This window comes from Cyrtonyx montezumae, unplaced genomic scaffold, assembly GCF_038088225.1.
Source record: "Cyrtonyx montezumae isolate F1298 unplaced genomic scaffold, pur_monq_1.0 scaffold_16, whole genome shotgun sequence".
Lineage (NCBI taxonomy): Eukaryota > Metazoa > Chordata > Aves > Galliformes > Odontophoridae > Cyrtonyx > Cyrtonyx montezumae.
In genome coordinates, this window is record NW_027071892.1 from 5,384,490 (window position 1) to 5,409,862 (window position 25,373).

Genomic DNA, 25,373 nt, shown 5'->3' on the forward strand with positions numbered 1-25,373 from the left:
AAGAACCCATCTGAGTACTCTTAAATTAGAATGTGACTTTGCAATTATTTTATGAGCAAGATGCAAGACAACTGCAGACAAATTACAGTCTTCTCTTAGGAGATGCACCATTTTAGCACCCTGCTGTTGAGGTTGCTGAGCACTGACAATGCACACAGGCAGACACCCTGCAGGGAAGCACCTGGCAACTCACTGCCCTGCTGCAGGGTGCCAAGCACTGCAACAGCACTCCACATTCAGCAGCTGCTGGACTTTCAAACATCAGTTCTGGAGTGGAAAGGCTACAGGAGGTTCAGTGCATCAGCACACTGCAGCGGTTCCAGTTTGTTATACAAAGCCTGGCATCTATCTGCTCCATTTCATTGAGTAAGATGATAGGATCCAGGCACACATTGCTTGCTTGTCAAAAAAGAGAGTTTGCTTGGCAAGTAGAATTGAGCAAGAAAGCTCTGCAGGAGCTCCGTGCCAGCATCAGTCCATCCTGTTGCTGCTGCTGGGACATGAGCAGTGCTGCACACCACAGACACCGCACTGTGAAATGTGCCTAACGTGGATGTTTTCCCCCTCCTTGATCATGCTCGCAGGGTCACTGCAGCAGCAGACAGAAAACTGAAAAGCCCATTTTGCAGCACGGATTTTTGTAAACTGAAAGCAAACCTTGGGCTTTTCTCTCTCCTTTCTTTGAGTTCAGTGGTTTCACAAAGATGCCCTGTGACGAACAGAAGATGATTTACCATGCATGCTAAAAACAGGGAAAAGAAGGTTTCTGAGCTGCACTAAACACTGTTGCAAATCTTATGCAAGTGTCCCGACACGTCCATTGCCCTTCTACATTTCTAACACAACTCAGCCTGCCTTGCACAGCTCTTCTTTACAATAAATATCATCCAGGTTTCTCTGGTGCTGCTGAGGCTGCCCAGAATTCCTGCAACTTGTGCTGCAGAGAAAGGCACCATTAATTTGCAGCCCTTCTTGCCAAATTAGCAGTAGATAAGGTCAAAAGATTCAGACAATAAAAGGACTCTATTGATTACAGAGGTATGCAAAGGTAAGAGCACTTACAGGGGCAGAATGAACGCTGACTTTTATCAGTTAATGGTAACAAATTTATCACCAGGCTCCAGCCTATGCTGTTCGAAGGGCCTCATTAAGTGCTTTGCAGCTCTCAAGGGCAAAGTGTAATGAGATTTGGAGAACCTTCCCTTTTCCTCTGTGCAGGAGAAGACATGCTCCCCTGGAGTCTCAGCATGTAGGTGCACTAAGGTGTAAGTATTCTTGTGCTTTACACCACTCCCCACACTGCATCTGCTGCTCAAATCACTGACTGCCAGAGGAAGGCTGCAGCACCCTTGGGAACCCTCAACTGCAGCAACCCCAGCCCCTACAGTGCTCTCTATTTCAAGTGCAAATGTCCCAGACAACTGCTGAGGCAGTTTGGGCAGGCACAGCTGCTTGCCTGCGTTGCACTCATGCTGCTGCCATTTCTGTGATTCCTCTCGTGCAAAATACATCATTTTTCTTGTGCTAAGGAGCTTGGGGATCACTTCACTGAGATGGCACTATGGCATATAGGGCAATGGCCTTTGCATTGTTTTCTCCAAGCAAATCTCTTGGATTTAAATTCTATACAGGACGTCACTGAAACAATGAGAGGAGGAGAGTGGGGTTGGCCTCAGAGGAAGGCACAGCTCGGTACCTCATCCTTTTATGTTAGCTTATGGTGATCTCAGCCAGTTTTACAGCATTCAGTACATTAATCTTACAAAACCCAGCAACAAAGCTGTTTCAGGCAAAACTTCTCTTCCTACTTCACTGACATAAAGAGATGAGATCAAAGATGGTCAGAGATGAACAAATTTCCTCTTTCACGAGCGTGCTCAGAAAACATCTGCCCACAAACAAACTGTGAAGCGTAACCCTGATGTCTTTACCGAGTTTTAGCTTTCATGAACTCTCCCTCTGATTCTGAGAACCAACCCTCCTCTTACTTTTTTTTACTATGATATAAAAATGCACATGCTGCAATTCTCAAATCACAAGGGTAATTAATGGTGAAGTTCTGCTGATGCTTGACTTGAAAGAAGCAAAATCTGGTTTGTTAGCCTTCTGCAAAATCTCAGGAGGTTATTATTCCCTTCTGTTCTTCAGCTAGAATTCTAATTAATTAAAAGTAAGTTCAGAGAAAAAGAAAAACCTCATTTTAATTGCATTCACAATTTGCAGGTACACTAGAATCAAAGAAACACAAGCAGGCAGATGTGGATCACACTTGGACGATTTGTAACAGCAAAGAGAATTTCAAGCAGCTTTTTCATCAGTGAACATTATGTTCTGATAGATACATCACAAGGAATGATTCCAAACACAGCCAGCTCTGCATTCAAGGTGGCAGAGCATGGAATTTACACTTGGGTTTTGCAGGGCATGCCAGCATGTGTGTAACATGGGGTAGCCAGGCAGACCCACAAAGCAGTGAGACTACCTGCCAATATGAGCATCTCCATGGGCAGAATCCTCTAAGCAATATTAGAAAGCCAACGCTTCTTCATTAGTTCTTCTGTGCTGGCCTTCACCCCCAACCTGTAGGGGCTTGGAGGATAGTAAGAAGTAAAACGGTGCCTCTGCCTGCCTGCTGCAATTGCACAGTGTGTGTAGGGGGGGACTGCTCTCACCTCTCAGCACTGCAGGCAGCACTTGCATGGTGTAGCATTTACAGCACTTGTGTGGAGGACAGGTTCCCGATTTCACAGGTGTCCTTCTATAGTTACTATCACTCCACTTTGTCTGATACATCTGTTGACTCCATCATCTACCCCATGTCCCCATGCTTCAGGCTTGTAAGTGTATAATCATACATCAAGTACCCTGCATGTAATTTTTCTGCCAATAAACCTAGGGGAAAAAATCCCACTTACTTCCACTCTTAAGCAGGCGCTGCTCCTCCTCCTTCAGCCTGTTCTGCATCAGACGCAGCATGTTTGCTGCTTCCTGAAACAGGTGAGAACAACTGAATTAGAAAAGCTGCCCCATCATCCAGTCAAGTAGGTAACTGGATGGCTCTACAGCAGCACGTAAGGGCTCTCATGGGCAGAATGAAACAAGAAAAAATTCAGCACCGAAAACATTTTATGAAAAAAAAGAGATCTTACATGAAGTTTGGGAACTCCTACTTACTTTGCCCACGAGGTTGGGATACAAAGCATATACCCACATAAAGAGTGCACTGAACTGAACCATGCATTTCAACCAGGTGAAACTTCACTTATCACACTGAAAATGAGTTCATTCACCTTAATCCCACAGAACATCATGGCCATTACAGAACAAAGGGGACTCTCTTTGCCAAGTGGCCTTCAGGAGATTTTTTCAGCAAACATGCCATTAAACACCAGAAGTGGTTTGCAAAATGACTGCAGCTTCCTCATACATAAACCTAAATGGAATCAATTTATCCATTTCCATGCATGCAGACAACATGGGAAGAAACTGCCCAATCAATGAGCTGCAGAAGTACAGCCCTACGCTGTCTTACAGCAGTAGTGGGACTATGTATCACTGTTCAGTTTGGGTGCACAGGAGAGCCATGGCAGTAAGACTGCAGAAGGCGGTTTGTAGCAAGCTGTTAGATAAAATATGCTGAGGAACACCATTGTAATATCAGTATGTTAGTGTGACATAAAGCCTGTTAAGAGCAAATGGAAAAGGGTAAACGGAACAGGGGTTGCTGTGCTAAGGAGAAGCAAATGGCCATTCACAACTCTTCAAATGAATGCCAGGGGTAAAAGAAAGTGTTTCAAGAAGGCCTACAAGGACTTAAAAAACTAAGAACTCTGATGGCTTAGAAGGGCAGGAGCAGGCTGATGTGAGCGGGGCAGCACTGGGTAGAGCAGACACTTTCATTCATTGGTAAGAAAGCATGCCTGCCTTTGTAGGCAGTAACAGATGCAGTGATTTTCATCTTCTGGGACGAGTATCACAAGGTGAACTAAAGGTGAGAATGAGATGTGGGCAACCAGGATCCACAGCATGTGCCCTCCCCAAGAGTCCCTCTGCAGCAGCATGCACCAACATTTTCCAGCTGAGCCCCCAGCTGCTTGTTTCTTACTGCATCCTTTCTTCCCACTCTGGTTTCTCTCAGTCAGCCTTAAGATTTAAAGATAATCAACAAAAGCACAGAAACAGATTAAACAAGTCTTGCTCCCTGCCCCAGCAAACATTTCCAGCACAGCCCCCATGGAGCTGTGTCCTTGGGATGATGGGTGCAGTCCTGAGCAGCTTCCACCCAACTCCAGTGCAGCCTACACAGCACACGTGGCAAAGAAAACCAAAAGGAGGTAACAAAAGTCAGGACATATCCCTGATGCATAAACAAATGCATAAACTTAGAAAATAATTGTCTATGTTATGCCATGCATATGTTAAGCCACCAATCCAGGTGAAAACTAATGCACCCAACCAGAATTAAGCCAGGTCAACTCTAGCACAGTTGGGTGTGCAGCTGCACAAAGCCTTGACTCGCACAATGCACAGCAGTGTGCTGCTGCTGTGGGCAGGGAGCAGGGTAGTGCTTCTTTCAGCTCCAGTGCTGATTTGTGTGATTAAAATGCAAGTGGAGTCTCAGGAAGTCTTTTAGTGGCAGCTGAGGCCTCTCCACCCTCCTGCAGGTACACAGCTGACCTCACAGCGAGCAGCCTGGAGCTCACTGGCAGAAAACATGTTGATTTTCTTCTGGCTTAGATCCCTGCATAGCTTGATGTATGGACAGATAAACACCGGAGAGCTGCTGAGGCTGTATGCCACCATCCTTTCCAACAACACCACGACTCCAAAAAGCTCACCAAGATCTGCAGCAAAAAGAGCAGTTCCAGGAGGGCAGGCTCAGTGCTGCTGGGACCAGGACAGCACCAGCTCAGTGCTGGTTGTAGCCCTCTGCAAGTGAGATCTTCAAAGCAGGAGGCAGGAACTGGCACGCTGTGTATTTAGAAAGTGAACAAAGTTTTTGTTGTTTTTTTTTTTTTAACTCATGACAGAAAGATGTTAAATTGGTGAAAATTACACCAGCTGCATTAGCTTAAGATTCCAACATTAGAAATGATGACAACTTTTAAACAGCTGCATCGGTGTCAGTTGGGTTTCTCTGTCAGCAGCCAGCACAGAAGCTCTGCTCAGTCTCTCCAGTAAACAAACACGGCTGAAATGCTGCAGGCAAACACTGCACATATCCTACCCCACAAGCTAACTGCCCAAATTTAGAGGCAGCATATGCTACAGAATCATGGTGTCAAGTAAACACAATTAGTGTGGTGCTAATGAATGAAGAATCGGAGCCAGTCTGCCCCATCAGAACGTGGCCTCGGGCCTTCCAGGACACCTGGGATTCCTGGGGCTGAAAGTCCTATCCTAAAGGCAGATGGATCTCTGCTGACATGCAGCCCTTTCCAGATGTAGATCTGCCCTTTACGGAGCCATCAATGTCACTCACCTTGCAGGCTCGGAGCAGGCAGGCCAGCACAACACACAGCCCTGCAGATGCTGCCCAACAAACTGGGCTTGAGAGGATGTGAGGAAGCACTCACTCCAAGCCTGGCTCCCAGCAGGAGCAGCAATGGGATCGCAGCACTGCATGTGCCCCAGCGACGTGGGTGCTAACAGCCTCCCAGGACAGAGCATGCTGAGCCCCCTGGACAGCCTGCTCCATGCTGCCTGGCCAATGGGAGAAGTAATGACTTCCAGATCAAGTTGGAACCATTTTGTGCTGCTAGTGACCAGTCCATGCCTTTAACATACAAGGGTTCTGCTCTCCTCCACCAGCAGTTACATCGGCATCTCTCTGCAGCAGCCCTGTGGGACAGACAGACCCAGTCAGCAGCACAGGGCAATAGAGAATCCTTCTGTTGACATAGGAGGCTTCCTAAACAAATGAGCTTCACCTGCACTTACAATGATCTGTGCTTTTCTCATCTCATCTCAAGACTGTCCAATTCAGCAAGAATTCATCTTCTCCAGCATGACGGACACACTATTCCAAGACAGACTTGTTTTCTTCATAGAATGGGGCACGAATGAGCACAATACAGATACTCCCTATCCTGATGTACTTTAACCATGAAAGCAGATGGCTTTCCCTCTCGCATCTGGCAATGAAATTCTTTGGAAAACAGCAATGAGACACAACACATCTGTTTGGCAGTGTTTGTTTTTAAACATCCAGACCCATATGCCACCATATTAGAGAATGCCCTCCAGCAGGTGACCCACACATCACAGCAGCTCTGCCACCCACCCACTGTCTGACTCTGGGAAGTGACCCACGACTTGAATAAGCCACAGTTTCCTGACAGGCAGTCCTTTCTGACACAACTAACGCTGCTGAGCATTGTTCTAAGCAATGCAATCAAGCTGCTGAAATCATTCAACTGAAGACAACTGAAGAAGCAGCAAATCTAAACAGGCTGGGGGAAAGAAAACCAAAACCGATGCACAATTTGATCACTGAGGGCATCTCAGCATTTTCTTCTTAAGTTAACACCAAAATTGTATTGGGGAAGTTGTGGAGAAAATGTCAGCGGGGTTTTGAATACAAAGGACACACTGCATGGAGCCAGATGAGAGACAGCATGGTTACCACTACATGAAAGACAAAGAAAAGAAAGGAAGAAACTACCAAGAGGATGAGTGTGAAGGAATGCCAGGACAGACACTGGCGATGGCTGATTTGCTTTTTTCTCAGACGCTAACATTTCAGTTTCTGCCTGGGTTATTTCTTCTGTTCTCAGACATCCTCCAAACCCCAGAAATCTCCTTCAGCATCATAGTAATGTTTCCTTCTGGTTTTCTCTTTCCCCCCTCCTCCCAGTGATTTGCTAGAGTGTGCTGGTAATCCTCCTGCTCTGTAGTACACTCAAAGAGAACCAATTTGAGGATAGATTGAACACCTCATCTTCACCTTGCCTATTAATCTCAGCAGCCGTTTCTTGCTTTGTTATAGAACAAAGCAGCTGAGATTAGCTCTTGCTGCATGCACACAATGGGATTTGTTTTTCATAATAGAGTGTTGCCACTCATTCAGCAGGGGTGAGATACAAGGACTAGGAAAAACTGCACGCCACCTGAAGAGAGAATGTGACAGTACTCCTAACGAGAGGAAGGCTGCTGGGTACAACAGTGAGTGGGGAACATGGCACCACAGTGGCACAGCCAAGGCTCCTGCAGCACAGTGCCCGAGCTGTGCCTGAACACCTGCAGACAGTGCTTCCTGCCCTAATTCTAATCATCTCACCCCAGATTAATGTCTGGCTTTGTGATTTCATTTGACCACAACCCTTTGAAGTTTTTCCCCTTTGGAACACACTGCCCAGAGCTGTGGGCACTCCATCCCTGGAGATATCCAATGGATGGGACCCTGGGCAGCCTGAGCTGGTAGGAGGCACGCAGCCCACAGCAGGGGTGTTGGAACTCCATGATCTATTTAAGGTCCCTACCAACCCAATCATTCTGTGATTCTATGATTTCTATTTTGCTGAAGGATGAAGAACCTGGGAGAGAGAAAGAAATCATCCGAAAAAGTGAGGCTGCAAAAAGCTTACCTAGAGGCTTGCTGACCAACCAGGGTGTGAAAAGGGGGACTTGTCAGGAATGATGCTGACAGCCTGAAGATGAGGGGGCACTGGGAAGAGTAGGAGAAGGGCTCTGCTCTGCTCTCAGTGAAGGCAGTACATGCAGGAGCCCTGCTCTGGTACTGTACACAAGCACATGTCAGAGGAAATAAAACAGGAGGAATCTGATAGTGCACAGCTTTGAATCCAGACCTAGAAGAGAGAAAGTCTTGCAGTGCTCCAGCAGATGGAAACGCATTCCAGGAAGCCAGGCAGGGAGGTGGGGAGCAGCTTTTGGACACACTAGCTGCCCTGCAGTAAGAGTCCAGCTAACAGCCAGAGGACAAAGCACTGACCTACAGAACAACACAGGTCACAGTGTATAAACCAGTGCTCACGTTCACCTTGAACTGTGAAACACTTCAGTGGTATTCTTAGTAGAAGATCACGTCACTTCAGTTCAAACAAACCAACTAGCTAAAACCACCAGCACAGAAACAAAACCAAAGGTGCAGATGGGGTCCAATGGCTTCCCTCTCCTGTCTGTAACTACTCAATAAAGACGTGCACTTTCCTACAGGCTGCCCCTGACAAGAGCAACACGTGGCTCTGTACCGCATGATGCTGTGCTCAGTGAACGCTGCAGGCCCAGGGAAGGCTCCAGAAAGGGCAGGTTGCTGCTGCTGTGGCAGAAAGGCACATCCTGCATCTCGAGGTTACATTTCTCTGACCAATGATGCCACCTCGGTCATTACCAAGTGCCATCACTGTCATACAGCTTTCTGATGAACACAAAAGCCACAACCCCCCCACATCCCAGAACTAAACCAAGGACAGCACTTTGGACAATGTGGTCTCAAAGAAGTGAGCTGCTGCTCTATTAGAAAAGAAAAATCTACTCTAGCAGATTCTCTGATATCTCTTAGGAGGGTTCACACTAATAAATATTTATCATTTATTCATCTTTACCATTTTGGCCCAAGGCGTATCTGTAAATTGCCACCACTGGCCACTTCTTTTTTTTTTTTTTTTTTTAAGAGAAATCATCCTTCCAGAGGATGGACACTCACTGAACCAACTGGAAATCATCAGCCTCCATTACAGGACCATCTGTCACCTCCCTAGTCTCATTATTGCATCTCCCTCAATTTGATGTTCTGAAACAGCCATTGCCTCTCACTATTAAGAGCCATTTTACAGCAATCATTTCTACTGACACGCATAGAAAGCATACTTGAGAGTATTTAATACACATAACTGGCACTCACCAGAAATTCACCAACTGTTAACAGAGCACTGTTTCCCACCAGTGATAGTGGGAAGGAGGGGAGGGGGAAGGGATTCATTTCTGCTGAACTATCATTACTTCAGCACAATGAACTTGGTTGCCCTTCTTCAGGGTAAGTACTTATCTTGAAACTCTTCTTTGGTTGTATCTAGCCATTACAAATACTACTCATGATACATCTACCTAGAACTGAATTTTCTTGAAAAACAGCAAATATTATGCTATTTTACAACACACTTTGGTCTTTTGTTGTTCAATTCCTGCCTTCAATCCTGTTAGCATTATGCTGTGCTGCTTTCTGTGGTGGAAGTGTTCACTGGTGTACTGTAATAGACACTGTGAAAGTACTTAATAAATGTGGAAGAAGAGCACTGGTCATTTAAGCTCACAGTGCTTAGCCAAGTGAAGCATCAACATAGTGCTGATAATGACAAAGACCAAACCAGCATCTGTGTCCACAGCACACAGACAGCTCTGTGTTCTCCCCAAGAAATTCTGCCACAAACATCTTTATCAAAATGAACAACTAAATCTGATAGGTCACTACCAAAGTGCATTTGTGTCAAGGGTAGTAAAAAAAAAACCATTAAAGTTTGCTCAGAAGGCTTATCTTTAGAAGGAAATACACAAAGATTAACTCAACTTTGTTCACACTATCATAAAAGCAAGGGAAAAAGGCTAAAATATTTTCCAATGTAATGAAACTTATGATAAGGGAATATAATTCTCCCTAAAGCTCCCGTAACTGCTTGCTGTTCTGACTTCGCTACATCCAACTCATAAAGACTGCAATAATCACTTCTCACAGAACAGATAAATCAGAGCTGGAGCGGCACAGAGCACTTCAGAATGGGAAGCAGCAAGGCAGCGCCCTGAGACTTGCAGCAGATGGGCTGCTAGCTCTCTTGAAAAAGGAGACCATGCATGAAGGTCTCACCTAGAAATTGATGCTTTCCCCTCGGGAACTCTTGTTCTTACAGAGGAAAATAGTAATTCTCCCAGTGGGGCATTTCTTGGTGCAACAGCAAAGCTTTCTGCACAGGTTTCTACGCTTCTCCAACACCTACATGTTATGTTTTTCATTCAACTGCTCACCGAGCAGCTCGCCCCAAAAAGCTGTGTGGTCTCTGTCCTTTCAAGATTTCAAGATCTGACGAGATTGAATCTTGTGTAATGTGCTCTGATGTCTTCACTAACCTTGGGCTGGACACCTCATAATGTCCTCTCCAACTAGAATTAATCTGTGAATCAGTGATCAAGAAAGCAGGTTTAAAAGTTATTTACCTCTTCTGACTGTTTTTCTACTAAGAAAGCCCCAATTCTTCTATCTCAAATAGTCTTCCCTGTTGCTGTACTTGTTTTGGGCTATGCATTACGATGGATGGCAATTCAAAGGATCTGATACAACCTACATGAAGGCTCCCAAAAAGGATGGCAGCTCAGCCCCCTGCAGCCTTACTCCTTCATCACAAGCCCTGCCAGTTCTGGAGTCAATGCTGTCTATGCTCAGACTGATGTTTCAAATCCTCCTTTATTCCACGGCCTTCCCACCCCTCTCTTTCTGAAGCTCCAACAATCAGGATCCCTCCCTGCAAGCACAAGTGCATCCTATTTCATTACTTCCTGAGCCAGACAGCTTTCCCCTGCACCCGTGTGCATTTTATATAGTATGGGTCGTTTCTCCTCAGATTGGTGTAACTATTCTCTTAACTACTTCTATTTGGTTAACAATAAAGGGAAAGAGGCATCACAAATGTGGACATGTCTTCATAAAACAAACAAACAAACAAACAAAACCCAAACAGATGACATTTATACCAAATGCTCCTCCTGAGCTGCTTTTCCAACAGTACTCCCAGAGCTCTGCTGTGCCACCAGCCAGAGCCATCCCATTGCTCACATAAATCAGGACATTTGGAAGTGAGGAACATTGCAACATTAAGATTTGCCAAAGTACAAGCATAAATGCCTTTTTAGGTTATGCTGCCTATGGTACGTTTATGCTAGGTTTAGTTTCTCCTTCCAAATTCAATAAGGCTGACTGAAGACCTGAAATTAAATGTCCCAAGAGGATATAAGAAATCCTCCTGAACCATCCAGGAACCATCGATCAGAGTTGAGGGAGCAGAACATTACAGGCAATGCAGCACTGAGCACATTGCTGAGGATTTCTATGACCAACTATGACAAAGCATAGCTCAACAGGATCGTGAACAGACAGAAGACAGAAAGGCTGGAAGGGAACCAGCGAGACTGCAACACAAAGCTTGGTGAGATCACAGGCCTCTACATTATCCCCTAGCATTGAGTGACAGAAGCGAGCAGAACTGTGAAAGGCAAAAATACAATAAAAAATTACCCAGACTGGCATTTTCTGCCCAGAATTTTCCAGTTGAAGTGCCTTCATACAAGCTTCAAGTCAGCACTAACGCTCAGGAATTCATTACTGTCTGAAATTGTGTCACATAGGATGGATTTCATCCTGAGATTCAAATGTAGCCATCATTAGATATAATGCAAGCTTACTATTATAGCAATTCCTCTCTATTTTTCCAGTTTGCTTTTGTGGAAGACGTGAATTACAATGACTCAATAACAGCTCATTGAGCATTCCCTCCAGGTATTACATTTTATTGTACTAACTTACCAGCAATATTGGCTGGACGTGGGATTTATTTGAATTAATGTACAATTCTGCAATGTAAGCCGGAGGTCAGTTTGCACTGTGTGAAGAAATTAAAATCCCAATTGGTACTGATTGGAAGTTAGTAGTCACAGCTGTGTCCCCTTCACTCCCACAAAGCAGACACTAACTGCTAGAATCTAACGTCAGGATTACACACTCCATGCCACAGGTAGCACAAACCCTTGCAACCACAACTACTCACTCTGTTCATTATAGCAAATAATCTCTTCTGTAAGTGGCTGACACTTATTTTCCACCCAGCGAGCCTCAAATTAAGAGGGAGCACCAGCAAGCCTCTGCCTTAACAGTGTTGCTGTTAGAGCCCTAGTACTGGAACTAGAGAGCAGGAGACAGCACAGGAGGTCCCAGTTCCTGCTCGCCAGGACAAGGCTCTAGCTATGATGTTTGAAGACAGGGAAAAAGCTTCCTTTAAAATTTCCCTCTCTGATAGCTTAGAGAAGAATGAAGTAGATAACACTAGTGAGGCAAACAGACCTTCTCTGAAAGGGATGGCATAGCTCCCAGGCAGAATGATGTGCTGTTGGGCCCAGGCTTTCTTACCTGTCTTTAATCCTGATGCTTGACCCTCCTGCAATGCTTCTGCAGCGGCATGGCTTGCAGCTTAGCTCACTGGTATCTTTCTCAACACCAGAATCAACTCCAGTGAACCTCAAATGTGTTCTGGAGCATTCAGAGAAGGAAGTAAGAGAAGGACTCTGGAAATTTCCATAACTCCCAGTGCCAGCCCAGGCACAAGCTGGGCGTCAGACACAAGGGCTCTGCTGGAAGGCCTGTCCTACGAGTCCACCATTCATACTTCAGTGTAGTTCATTTTCATACACATCACAGAATTAAACTAGAAAGTGTTTTTACACAGCTGGAAATCTGAGCATTACCTTACTATTTAACAGTACATCAAAACCAACCTTTCTGTTTCTCACTTTGAGATTATGCACACTTCTGTGAATCAAAATGCTACTATTCCCTGCTGCTAAGCACCTTGTGCAGCAGCAGAGTATAAACCTCCTAAATTTCACATGCATAATTTCAACATTACCTACTTAAGTTGTTTGCTGCAAATCAGCTGCAAAACGTCAGTCTCAAAATAAGTGTGATTTCACCTTTTTCTTTCAACCAATTCCTTGGTTTTGGAACCACATATAAAAAGGTTTCTGGTAATGATTTTGTGTGTGTGCTGATCTCTAAGGAAAAACAAACAGACTTGATCCATTTGATCAGTGTTGCCTCAAGTGATATATGACTGTCTCCTGTTTTGAGCAGGATTCAAGCTAGATTCCTGTTACTCAATTCACAAAACTGATATACTTTTGAATATTCAAAAACATAATGCAGGAAGACAGAGGAGGCAGAAAGGCTGTCACTTGAACAACCTTCTTATCCTATCTTCTTACCAATAAGACTGGATAAAGAGAACACTTACAAACTAAAATGCAGGAATGCACAAAATTGACACCATCATCCTATAATGTTTCTTCAGAAGAGAGCTTACTGCAGAAGAAATTCAGCAGACAAGCTAAGAACTGAAAGTCAAGAAGCTATGTAGTGTCTGATCTCTAACAGCACTGATGGATTTCCAAGCTTTGCTATCACTGAAGGCTGTTACATCTCGTGCCACACAGAAACAAACACTGCCATGATAAGGATGCTGCCCATCAGTTACTACACTGCAGATTTAGTGGGCCCTGTCCCCCTCTTCACTCCTACTGCTGAGGAGTGACTGAAGGCAGTGTTGCTGTTGCTCCAAAAATCTTCCAAGTGATGAACCTGGAACAAGTAGCTCCTTCCAAGAAAAAAATCACAGCAATAACAAGTGCAAGGAAATTTAGCAGCTGCCAGGGGAAGTCATCCTCAGTCCTACCAACCCCTTCCACTCTCTTAATGAATCCCACTTCTCAGATCTGAGGCTGAATTTGACGTGAGAATGCATTCCTGCATCATCCTCCTGTCACCAAGCCCCACAGTACTCTTTTTAATGCTCTGTCCCCAGGTGGGTATTGGCCTATTTGAAAATCTCTCTGCTTTCCCACATAACTCTAGCTCATAGAAGTAAATCTCACCTTGGGCTCTTTTTTTAATTTAGTTAGGTTAGTGAAAACAGAGCTGTCAACACAGAGTTGCAGTTCTGTACTTGTACCTCCTGAGCTAGCAGAAAATAGTTAAGACTTCCCGAATATCAAATATCAGTTTTGATCTGGCCAGGCCAACCTGGGGGTACCATGCATTAGATTACAGTGTGTTTTATGCAGCATTTTAGGGTTTTAATCAATTCATATTTGATCTCTAGGGCTGAGAAAATAATAAGTTCTAGAGTACGTCAAGTATGAAGACCATTAGGGAGACAAAGGCGAGCTCTGTTTACCCATCTGGCACATCAGATATCAAGGGAATCCTAACAAATGCATGGATCTTTGAGCACTGAGAAATGTTCATCTTGGTTGCTTTCATTTCCCACAAAGTTTGCACTAAGGTTTTTAATGTGAGACAGTATCAATAAGGCACCAGGAACAGGCATGCACACAACCACTGCAGGGCATTCAGAGGTACCTTCAAGATCTAACTAACTCTAGTTGCCATGGTATTGGAAGGGAACTGCACATCTTTGCTGCAGCAGAAAGGATCCATGGGGCAGTAGCAACTCGTGCAGCTCCATCTCACCTACAATGCTCTTCACATGCCCTCTCACCTTTTCTCTGTCTCCACAATCTTCTCATTTCGTGTGACTGTAACTTCTCAGGTTAGCAATTTCCTGTGCCCCTTCCTCCTATGCTCAACTGCCCTCACTCTCTCCCTGTGCATTCCTCTCCTCCCCCTCTCCCTTTTCCACATTTTTCTCCCCTTTGGGATTCACATGTCTCAGCCCACCAGTGCTGCAATACTTGTACACTGGACTAAATGCCAAAACAGAAGCAACAAAAATGAGAATGCCTGTGCTTACTTTTACCTCTGATATTCAATGTCATTCAGCAACGCTGGACCAGGAGTGCTCTCCTGGTACCTATAAAAATGCTACTGAACAGTCATAATTCAAGTGGACATTAGAAGATTGAAGACTGTAACCAATCGCTTTTCGTACTAAACCGCTGCCTGGCTATTTCAGACAGCAGTCACTGCAATGGGAATTTTAGTCATTCAAATTGGATAGTACAATGCAAAAGATATAAAAAGCAGCAGATCCAAAGCTTATCTCGGAGTGCAGCAGAACTTGGATATCCCGTTACGTACCTATTCGGAACGAAACATCTGCTTCAGGCATGGAGCTCTGATAGGAAAGCATTAGGTCAACGAAGAAGGGGTTTTATCTGAGCAGGGTGAGTTGCAAAGAGAAATTCACAATACACTGTATTTGTGTTTTTTTCCCCCTTGCTTATACTTCCCTCACGATGGACTGCTTACTGCGTACTCAGCAGAACGATGAAAAGAAAATTGGTTTAAGCAATCTCAAACTAGAGGTAACGACTGAGTGGCTCAGCACATCTTTTTCCTTGTGTCCACCATTCCATTGTGTTTCTTAGTTGAGATTTCACAGTGCCATTGTGGAAGTGTTCCTAAAATACCCTACGAGGAAGCAGCTGAAGGAGAAGTACTTCAGCGATGCCCTCTGAGAAGAACAAGGAAGAATAAATATATTCCACCTAGAAAAACAAGGCCAGCAAATGCTAAGGGATATCGCTAAGTTATTCTGGCATTACACAAACTAGTTCCAAAAAAGCCTTTTTAACTGTACTAGCCTGTGTTGTCCTTTAAAGGACAGGCATCCACTATAGTCCGCAGAAAAACTCAGCCCACAAATCTGAAATGCCCATAAACTAAGAATTTTATAGCAGCCAAAGTTCCAATAACTTTAATGTCTAAACATCAGAACCAATTTCATCATAAAAATGGGGCGAAAGCTACTGAACAGCACCGACTCTTTTTACATAGTAGAAAAATAAGAACAAATCTTTGAGAAGACGTGGCACATAAATCCATGCTTCTGCAAGAAGATGGATTAATAGCGTGAGCAGCACAAGGGAACAGAATAAAGAAGGTGATTGAAAATGAGAAAAGAGGCAAAGGAAACCACAAAGACAAAATGCCCTTATTTAAATTCCTTGGATCCAATAATAAATAGCGCGTGACAGTTTGTCAATACATATGAGAAATTCACTCAAAGGAGGAGTCATGTTAGGACTTCCGATGTGCCCACAAGCAAGAGTGGAGGGCGGACAAACAACCCCAGATTTCTCGTATGTTTCAAAGTGTTTCCACCTCAGACAGGCAGGTACTCTGCAGGTGGTAATTTCATCATCAATTAACTGTCCGGTTCTGCCAATTCATTTGGCTGAGATTCAATAGCAAGCTTTCAAGATTCTCTTAATGCTGAGGGATGTTTGTCAGTGCAGTGCCTGGCAGGAGAGGCCTGCCAACTGTCCTCCAGACAGCGCTCTGTGATACTCCAGACACTGGGTGGCAAAAGGAATGGGAATGTCCAGGCTGGACTGGGCCGTGAGCAACCTGGTCTAGTGGGAGGTGTCCTTGCCCATAGCAGGAGTTGGAACTAGATGATCTTAAGGGTCCTTTCCAACCCAAACCACTCTATGAGTCTATAAAGCTCAACAGCACAGCAGCACAAGTTGCAGAGCCACTTGAAAGAACAGACCAAAGAAAAGCACACAAAGAGCCGCCACTGCGGTTTGGAAAAGCTGCACTGCTTCAACTGCTCAATGTCACTTAATTAAAATTGTGTGCTTGGGTACAACCTTTAAATCACTTTTCTAATTAGGAAATGCACCCTGGACTATGTCATTAGCCCTGCAACGTCAGCAGGGTACCAAAACAGCTTTGAGGCTAAGGGCACTAAAGATTAGTCTCATTATTCAGCAACAGTCCTTCAATCAGAACAGAAATTCCACTCAAAAACATGCAATGAGTCAAAGAAAGGGGTCCAGGAATCAGTTTTCAGTACTGAACAGCACCTAGAGTGCTGGATTAATCTAATTACATTGCCCTTGCTTTTTCCTAGCAAGCTACTCAACAAAATGCACAGCAATGATAAAAGAGTTGACTCTCACTTTCACTACAGAAGATAATTAAGATTTGTTTGGTGAAACAAAAGACAAATACAACTGAAAAAAAAAATCAACACAACTTCCAGTGTGTTTAACAGCTCAAGAGGCTGCATATTGAAACAGATTAAATACAATTATCCTTGTTATTTTTCCTCTGTTGATTCTGAAAATGATACAGAGATGATAATCTCAAAGACAGCATGCAGCACCCGTTTGGAGCAAACTGCTTGTGTTCAAGCTTGTAATAAGCCACCCACTGTTCTGCTTCATGACCTTGTAGCCAAAAGCAAGGAAACACTACCTGAAAAGCAGACCAAGACTGAGAGAAATGCCCTGGTGGTTCCAGGATGGCAAGAGACTAATCACTGGATTGCTGCCCACAAGGAGATTTTCGGAGCCGTATCTTTTAAATATTCGATGTATTTTAGATACTCCAGCCTTCTGTTTTTGCACTCCATTATACTTTCACTTTCTTTGTTCTTCTTTTTTCTACATTCTCAAACACTCCCTAGGAAAAAGATTTAAGAGCCTCTAATATATGGGCAGTGAATTGAGATAAATATTAGGGTCCCTTCAGAATTAAGATCAAGCTATAGATCTAAACTCAAGAGACAAACTCCATGCTGGCTGAAGCCAACACAGTGCATTTTAGAGATGTTTTAAACACAACTAGATTATAGTAAGAAACAATCCAGTGCAGGCTGCCAGTCAGGGCAAAAACATTCAAAATGCAGAAGACTAAATGCTATTTTAACATTGAGCACATGCTAGTTAAAGTTGTTGCCAGTTCTCATGCTTGCTAATGCGTACCACATATAGCAGATGACAGAAGTAGGCACAAAATCCACATCTTTTTGTCACAGCCTTTAATTCTCTTTAATTCTAGACAACATTGAAGTATTGCTGCCTACTTTTCCTAATAAATGAAAAGCCAAAGTATATGGGTGGATTCTCTAGGTGTCTCACGGAAGGAATGAGCAAAGGCAAAAGAAAAGTGCTCTTCAGATTCTAATCACAGGAACATTCCTGAATGACAAAGGCTTTTCCCTCATCTTATTACCTTTTAATAAAAATCCTCTCAAGAGCTGTAAGCCAAGTCATTACTAACTTTTGTGCACAAATTTATAAGCAGTTCCAGGTACTCATATTCAAAACATTTCTACTTTTGGTATTAAGTCTCAATGACATTTGGACAGAAGGGAAAAAAAATCAGATTTTAAGTTTCATTTCAAGGTTAGGATTTAATAGAGGCTTTTCTTTTTTTGGCCAAAGATATGGGGAAGAATTAGAGCATTATTAAACAAGACATGAAAATATTAAGCTAACTACGGGTTAGAAGTGTGGAACAGCGTCTACAGAGACAGACAGCTTACAAAAAGGGCAATGAATTGGAAATTGGTTTGCTGCAATTCACAAGTATTTTAAAACAAAGGTTTACTTTCTCCTTCTGAACAAACTAGAGTATGCTTTTCCTCTGCTCAAGGAACAACTACATTTTATCCAGCCTGACAAAGGTCTGAAGCCCAGCAGTGAAGCCTTCTGTACTCCATGCTGTGCAGAGACAGATCAAAGCAGAAGAGGGACTATGAAGTTACCATAGCTTACTTCCAGCCTAAGTACAGGTCACAATATTTTCCTATAACTCCATGCAAGTATGAATTATTTAAGGTTTGTTGGCTGCTTGGTTTATTTGTTTTTTTCCTAAATCAACAGGCACACAGAGATGTGTCCAAGGCAAAAAGTGCAGCCACAGGCAGACACAAGGAACATCACACACAGCTGCACCCTATTTCTGCCAGGAACACCAGTGAGTTGTGTTGACAAAATTAATAACGATGTGCACTAAGAAGAAGTGGAAGCAGTGGTTCACTCAAAGCACAGTGCACCCACCAATACGAAGGTCCAAGGAGAGACAGTTCACTGAAATACCTCTTTTCATTGAAAACAGAAAACGTACTGGGTAAAGGCTGCTGGAGAAAGAGAAGCCAGTAACATCAGTGAAACACGAAGCTGCAGAAGCTGAATGAAAGGCAGGCTGAAAGTGCTGCGGCCCAATAAACACCCAACAGAAAGGAAAGGATGAAGCAGGATGAGATAGAGATGCATATTTTCCATCCTGTTGGGTAACTGAGCATCACACTGAGCTGACACAACTCAGCAAATCAACACAAAAAGAGAATCTCTATGAACACGAAGTCTCTGTGAGAGAGGATTCCAACTTCGCTGATCTTTTCAGTGATACCTTTGCTAAGTTTTCACTGAAGGCAACATCTATGAGAAAATTGAAGAGCCTTGTGCTAACGAACCCTTACACATCAATTGTTGGCAGACAATAAAAATAAGTGTTTAAGAGCTCTTAGCACATACAGTGTACGTAACAAATGGAAGACGAAGAACATTGAAAATACTCTTCACAATCAAAAAATGTCATTGGAAAGGATCAAGGAAAGTCAGACTGGAAAGAGGCATCATTACACTGGTTTAACTTCACTAAATGAAAAAGCAAGGGTGTATTATCATGTCTGTCTGAGAGCTGTCACTTGGCTGCACACCAATGTACTGCCAGTCATTCAGAGCTGGTGCTACAACAAGTAACAGGTATTACAACATTTTCTGCTATAAGGTCAAGGACTGGAGGACACGGAGTCTGGCTGAACATTTCTAAGCTGATTTACCTCAAACATCTCTTGCTCAGTCCGATGATGATCGTCCAGGAGCTGTTCCAGGTAGGTTAGGTTACGGAATTTTTCTAGGTAGCTCGTGTATTGCTTCTGCAGTTGCTCTTCAATCTTCTCATATTCATCCATAAAAGCAGGACTGGAAAAAAGAAGAAATTACTCAGAGAAATACAGACCCATACACGAAGAATTCTGAAACAGCATTCTCATTTTCACAGCTGTTTTTCCATGTCTACTGAAGCAAACTAAAAGGACCTTCTGTTTTCACGTTCCACACTGCTTCAAGACTAAAAGCACATGAGGAAGGAATACTAACCTATTCTGTGAAAATACTAAATAGCAAAGGAAAGCTCAGTGTGTATCTGCTATCACTCCTTTCCATAAGCACCATCCTCTTGCTCCATTACTCCAACAAGTGTGCTCTCTGCGTGGCTGGGAAGCCAACTACTTTCATGGAGACATATCTGCAACAACTAAGGTGTGTCATCAGAAGCATAGCTAGTGCTGGTACTGATGAGATCCTTTACTACAGCACCTACAGCTGTGCCCCACAGAATGCTTCTGATGATTCACATCTACCCAACATTCTTCCACTGAAGTGTTACAGATCAAAACATGTATTAATCCACTGTTATTCTTTCCATCACTCATTTTTCTCTTATTTACAATCTTTCTTTTTTTTTTTTTCAAGAACTGAGAATGATCTTTCACATTGTATAAGCCTGCAGTTTAACCAAGAGGGCATGAAATCAACCCAAACTGTGAATCTGAACGCTGGGATTTTATAGCAGGCTGTGTCACCGCCCAGAGGAACGTATCCCAGCAAGAAATGCCAAGTTACCTTGGTGCCTGGGAATGTTAGAAGCCCCTGGGAACAGAGAATACATCATTTTCAGCAGAACTACCTGGCAATGTTTGTGCTTAAAGACAACATAAAGAGACATGCCACCTGATCACTGGGTACAGTTCAAGCAGCAAGTAAGCTGCCCACCAAATAATACCCTGCATTTGTTTTTTATTAACAGCCCTTATAGTCTGAATTCAAACACACAGAAACTGAAAAAATAAATAATTACAATCCAGATTAAGCACCACTAGTGATGAAAATCTTTCTTCCACTGGCCATCATCTCAGCCTCATTACAGACTTCACTCCCCACTGCTCTAAGCATTGAGAATGTACACAACCATTGTTCACACTCGTGCTCATTTACGTAGTAGATAACCAGTTCGTGATCTTTACCGAACGCTCTGTAGGGTCTGCAGCCTCTTCTGGCTTCTTTCCAGCTCCAATTTCCTTTTTTCAATCTTAGCTTCCAAATTGGCTTCGTCCAAAGCCACATTGTTCAACATGTCCTTAGTCTTTTGGACCTGCTCCTGAAAGAGAAGGATGCTGAACCAAGGCCTGCACTTAATTATCTTTCAGGTGCTGATCATGCTTCTGTATTATCTCTCACTGCATGTTTTCAAATAACTTTATAACAGTGAGGTAGAAGATAAACCAGCAAAGCAATGACAGTGAAAAAGTTCTTTTTGTGGCCAGAATAACGAACTCTCTGCATATTTACGAATTAAAACACCTATTTTTTTTCTCCAAACATTCTTAAAGAAAGGAAAAACAAACCACCCACAAACACAGCTGTCCTGGGCTTTAACTTTTTCCTTTTCATTACAAAGGCAGTAAATGCCAGGAAGGAATGATGCCCTCCTCCCAAAATCTGACAGGATAAATAAAGCCTCTCTCTAAGCATCTGAATAAACACAGAAGAGAAATGCATTTATTTCTTGGTACTATTTCAGTGAGTTTTTAGGATTTTGTCAAAGTCTTTTCTCCTTCCTGATAAAAGTCACTTTTAAAAAGAAGTAAATCTATCCCACTGCCTTTGCCCTTTCCTGAGTCCTGTTGTATCTACCTTTTCAAAACCCAGGAAGCACCCCAAACATTGTAACACATCACAGGAATAAGGAGGAGAAAGTGGGAATATTCCAGCCTGTTTAAACAAATGAGTACGTTCTGTGTGCTCATGCTCTAGAAACTGCAATGAGTAAGGAGAGAAGACTTGACATTCGCTGAAGCTCTAGCAGTAATTGCTACGTGCTGTTCAGCTACAATTGGTCATTTCAGTGACTGGTCCAGAGCTGAACCAGCTGAGGTATGTGCTAAATTGATATTCTCAAGAAGCCAATTGCTCTAATATTTTCCTGTTAGTTTATTAGCACTACTGCCTAGAATATCAATGCACATTAACAACATTTAGAGTTCATATGGACTGCAAGTAGGAAGAGAAATATAAGGAAAGATTGCCTGAAGCATCTATTGATTATGCACTGGCTATTTAAAGCTAGAACTCCACGCCTCGTAATTATAGAACTGGATTGGATACATGCAGCTAAATAACTTGCAGTATTCACTAGCATTTAATTAACTACTATACTTGCATAGTGCCTGTCAGGGCAGCTAGTGTTTCAGAGAAACAGAGCCCAAGCATTGGAGCAAGAACAGCGCTCCAGAGATGAAGACAGACCAAGACACCTCTGAAACCAGAAGCACATTGATGCATGGGCATGCCCCAGTCAGCACGGTGCCCGCTCTTCTCATCCCCTTCCCAGCTTCACAGCTCCAGGAGTACCAACACATTCTGGGTTCCAAGTACATCCCTTCTAGCTGTGACTCTAAAATTGATGTGGTTTAAACAATGTCGATTTCCATGCTGATGCTGTCAATCACTCCTCCAGTGCTTCTGAGGCTACTGTTGAGCCCACAACAGAGGCAGGGAACATGACCTAACAGCAGAGGGGGCTTTCACTTTCTCCCAAGACAGAAGCCAAGGAAAGGTGCAGCTGCGGTAACCGTAACACCAAGGGTTTGTCTGCAAAGTCACTTCAACTGGAGGGATGCATCCACGTGTTAAACCAACACAGCCATACAGGGCAACAACCCAGCAGCAGAGCTGGTCTTTGCACATTCCCCTAGGTGCTGCTAACACAGCATATCTTGCCTCCTGTAGGCTGTGAATTCTTACTGCCAGCTCACAACCATCACTGTGCAGATGCCTCTTGCACTCTGCCAAGAAAAACGACCAGTTACATTTAACAGGTTTGTTCACTTTGAACTTGGCTTATTTACCAAGAGTCCGCCACTAAGATCATCAGTGACTCTTCATTACCATGACACAAAGCACCATCACATATCGATCTCTGCCTTGATAAATTAGTGCTCACGCATTTAATATTACCTAAAGACCAATACCCACATTAGCCATGAGCTGAAGTTCCACATTACCTGTTAACTACCCAGGTGGAGCATTACTTGGCCCAGCAGAAGAGGAAGGATGTGCAATAAAATAAATATCAATTTGCTTACCAGAACACAGTCAATGGCAACTTTCATCATCTTCTCAGCTTCATTTATCTCCAAAGGTCTGGCAATAGATTCTGTTCTTGCCTCCTATGAAGTAAAAATGCACACATAGACTTAAACACTACACCAAGAAATGAATCTTTGCAGAGCAGAGGATGGCCAAACAACAACAACTCAATCATCAGCTAAACAAATGGTGCAGTACTTAGTATTTGTGCAACAAGGCTCAAACAATGAAAAGAATGGGAGATTATGAAAAGTTCAGTTAAGTGAGGCTGGGGTCGATGTGGAGCAATTAAGGTATCTTTTCACAACAAGGTAAGTTATCATTTCAACTGCAGCTATTCTTGAATGCAGATTTTGTGGAAACTGCACTGGTTATCAGGCACTAAACAAGGCATGCCACAAAATACACGAGATATCATCACCTTTACAGCACAGCTTACATACACAGCAGCACAGGCATCTGAGCACCATTTGCAGAGGCAGAAGCGGAATGAACCCATCAAACTAAGTCAGGCAGCCTGTAGGTGCTTCTACACCCAAACGAAAATGAGGTGATGACAACCTATGGGTTTCTCCAGTTCTGCTCCCAAGTGATTCAACTTATTCATCAAAGCCCAAAGGAGGAAATAAAAACAACCACCCCAAAGCAGTTCTGGGGACAGGTGGGCTTAGTACTCACCATGCCCTCATCTGTACCATGTCTTACAACATCAACATGGCTGAAATGAAAATGTTGCTGATTTAGGGGAAAAGGAGGGAGGTTTTTCCAGCTAAAGGTCCTTAAAATCATCTGATGTTGGCAAACCACTTGGTAACAGGTGGATCAAGATGGAAATAGCATCTCTCTGGAGAACGTCCGATCAAGAAGCTGGAATTGTCCATACAGATTGTTGGCTCTTCTACCTTCCCTCCACCACCCATGGAAGTTTCACGCACAGACTACAGTCTTCGTGGAGAAATCCAAATCAGTTTCCAGACGGAGGTTCAGTCCTGCAGTCACACCTGCTTGCATTGCCAGGCCAGCAAAAGGTAGTGCTAAGGGAGAAATTTTCCTTCCAGACCTGACTGCTGAACCAGGCTTGAACAAATGCAGGTGTGAGCAGCACTGAGAGGGGAATGCAGGAGGACCACTGCAGCTTCCCACATGCACAGATACATCTATTTATTTAATGGATATTTGTATCTGCTTCCCTGGGTATCTGTCACTGGGACATATCCTGTGGCCCTAAGAGAACTCTCTCAGGGAAAGCTTTTACCTGTAGATTCTCTTCTGAGGAAGGACCCTGCAAATAGCTGCACTTCAAGGACTGAAAAGAAGGCGGCTTGCACCAGTGTGCTTGGAGCAAAAACCTCCTCAAAGACTACAAAGCTGTTATGAAAAGCACTTGCTTTAAAATCCTGAAGCTGGCTAATTACCACATCGCTCAGCCATCAGCAAATAGAAGAAAACGACTTCCAGTTAACAAACCTGCTTTGACACTCCATGACTCCCCACAGCAGCAAACCAGGTGTGCTCTCCCACCAGCACACCTCGTCATCACCGCTCTTTCTCACCCTACATGAAATCCTCAGTGACATGACAACCAACATTTGTAAAGCCTGACTTGGCACCTGTTTGTGCTCGAGGGTACAAACAGGCTGTACGCTCAGAGGCAACCCAACATTGGGATTGTGCCCAAACATGAGGGAGGTACTGCACTGCTGCCAGTTGTACTCACAACTCCATCCACTAAAATAAAGTGTGCAAATGAAACCAAGCTGAAAAATAGGGCTTTGTTCATTTCCTTTTAAAGTAATGTACTCTTCGCAATTAGGTGTACTAATCAGAATGCATATTATATTACGCAAGAGGTTTCCTTTAAATTAACCATTAAAAATGGAGTTCTCAGGAGAGGTGAAAGATATAGCAAAAATTATCGAGGCCAGAGGAGTTAGGAAGCAGAACAATTTGGGAGTAAGCCTGGTAATTACAGCTTAGGAAAACAAACATATACAAAAGCAGAGAGGTATTCGTGGACAAACTGGGTGTTTACCACTTAGCAGTGCTTCCTGTTCAAAGTGTTCAGAGAGCTCCCTGGCTATAGTATTACACAATAAATACTAATTAAAAACTCAGAGAAGCCAAGTGTAAAATTATTTTTGATGAACCGAAGCTGACAATTATTAAAGAAAATGCAGAGAAGCACATAAGAGATGACACTGGCTGGCACTTTTCCCCACTCAGGTTCAGCTAATATTTGGCACGGCATGGAGTGGCTGAAATTTTAATTCTTCAAGTCCTGCATCTCACTTTGGACGAAGCCAAACGGAAGCGCTACCGAATGAGCTGGCTGCCTTAGCCTCAAAAACTTGTTTTCCTTTGTAAATAAAGTCATTAGGAAGTTAGGCAGCTGTCAGACCCCAGACAGCTGCCTGCCCACCGAGCAGAGCCCAGAGCCCGGCCTGACAGGGCACTCCCCACGGGATGCAGAGCTGACCCCAAAGCAGCCCTGTCCAACTTGCATCAGCCTGGGCATCACAAGTGAAGACAAATTTGCTTAGAGCAAAACTGTACTGCAGTTGTTTCAGGAAACAGCACAGATCCTGAAGCCTTCAAAACACCATCTGTGTATAGAATTTACTCAAGCGTGCATCCTTACTGAGTGGTGGTCCCCTGGCTCCCACACCAGCTAACTCACTCCCACTGCACCA

At 43.6% G+C, this 25,373-nt stretch overlaps 2 protein-coding genes across 5 annotated transcripts in view; one reads left to right on the forward strand and one right to left on the reverse strand.

Annotated features, from left to right (window-relative positions):
- Positions 1-25,373, forward strand: part of NLRC3 (NLR family CARD domain containing 3) — a 58,276-nt gene that overhangs the window by 32,623 nt on the left and 280 nt on the right. The gene's annotated exons all lie outside the window — the stretch shown is intronic.
- CLUAP1 (clusterin associated protein 1) overlaps positions 1-25,373 on the reverse strand; it is a 54,515-nt gene that overhangs the window by 15,514 nt on the left and 13,628 nt on the right. For both annotated transcript variants that reach the window (XM_065732480.1, XM_065732479.1), the window contains exons 6-9: positions 22,680-22,763; positions 20,559-20,692; positions 19,314-19,455; positions 2,916-2,988 (exon numbers count right to left, since the gene is read on the reverse strand). In XM_065732480.1, the coding sequence (XP_065588552.1) occupies positions 2,916-2,988; positions 19,314-19,455; positions 20,559-20,692; positions 22,680-22,763 (433 nt within the window). The remainder of the gene's footprint in view (positions 1-2,915; positions 2,989-19,313; positions 19,456-20,558; positions 20,693-22,679; positions 22,764-25,373) is intronic.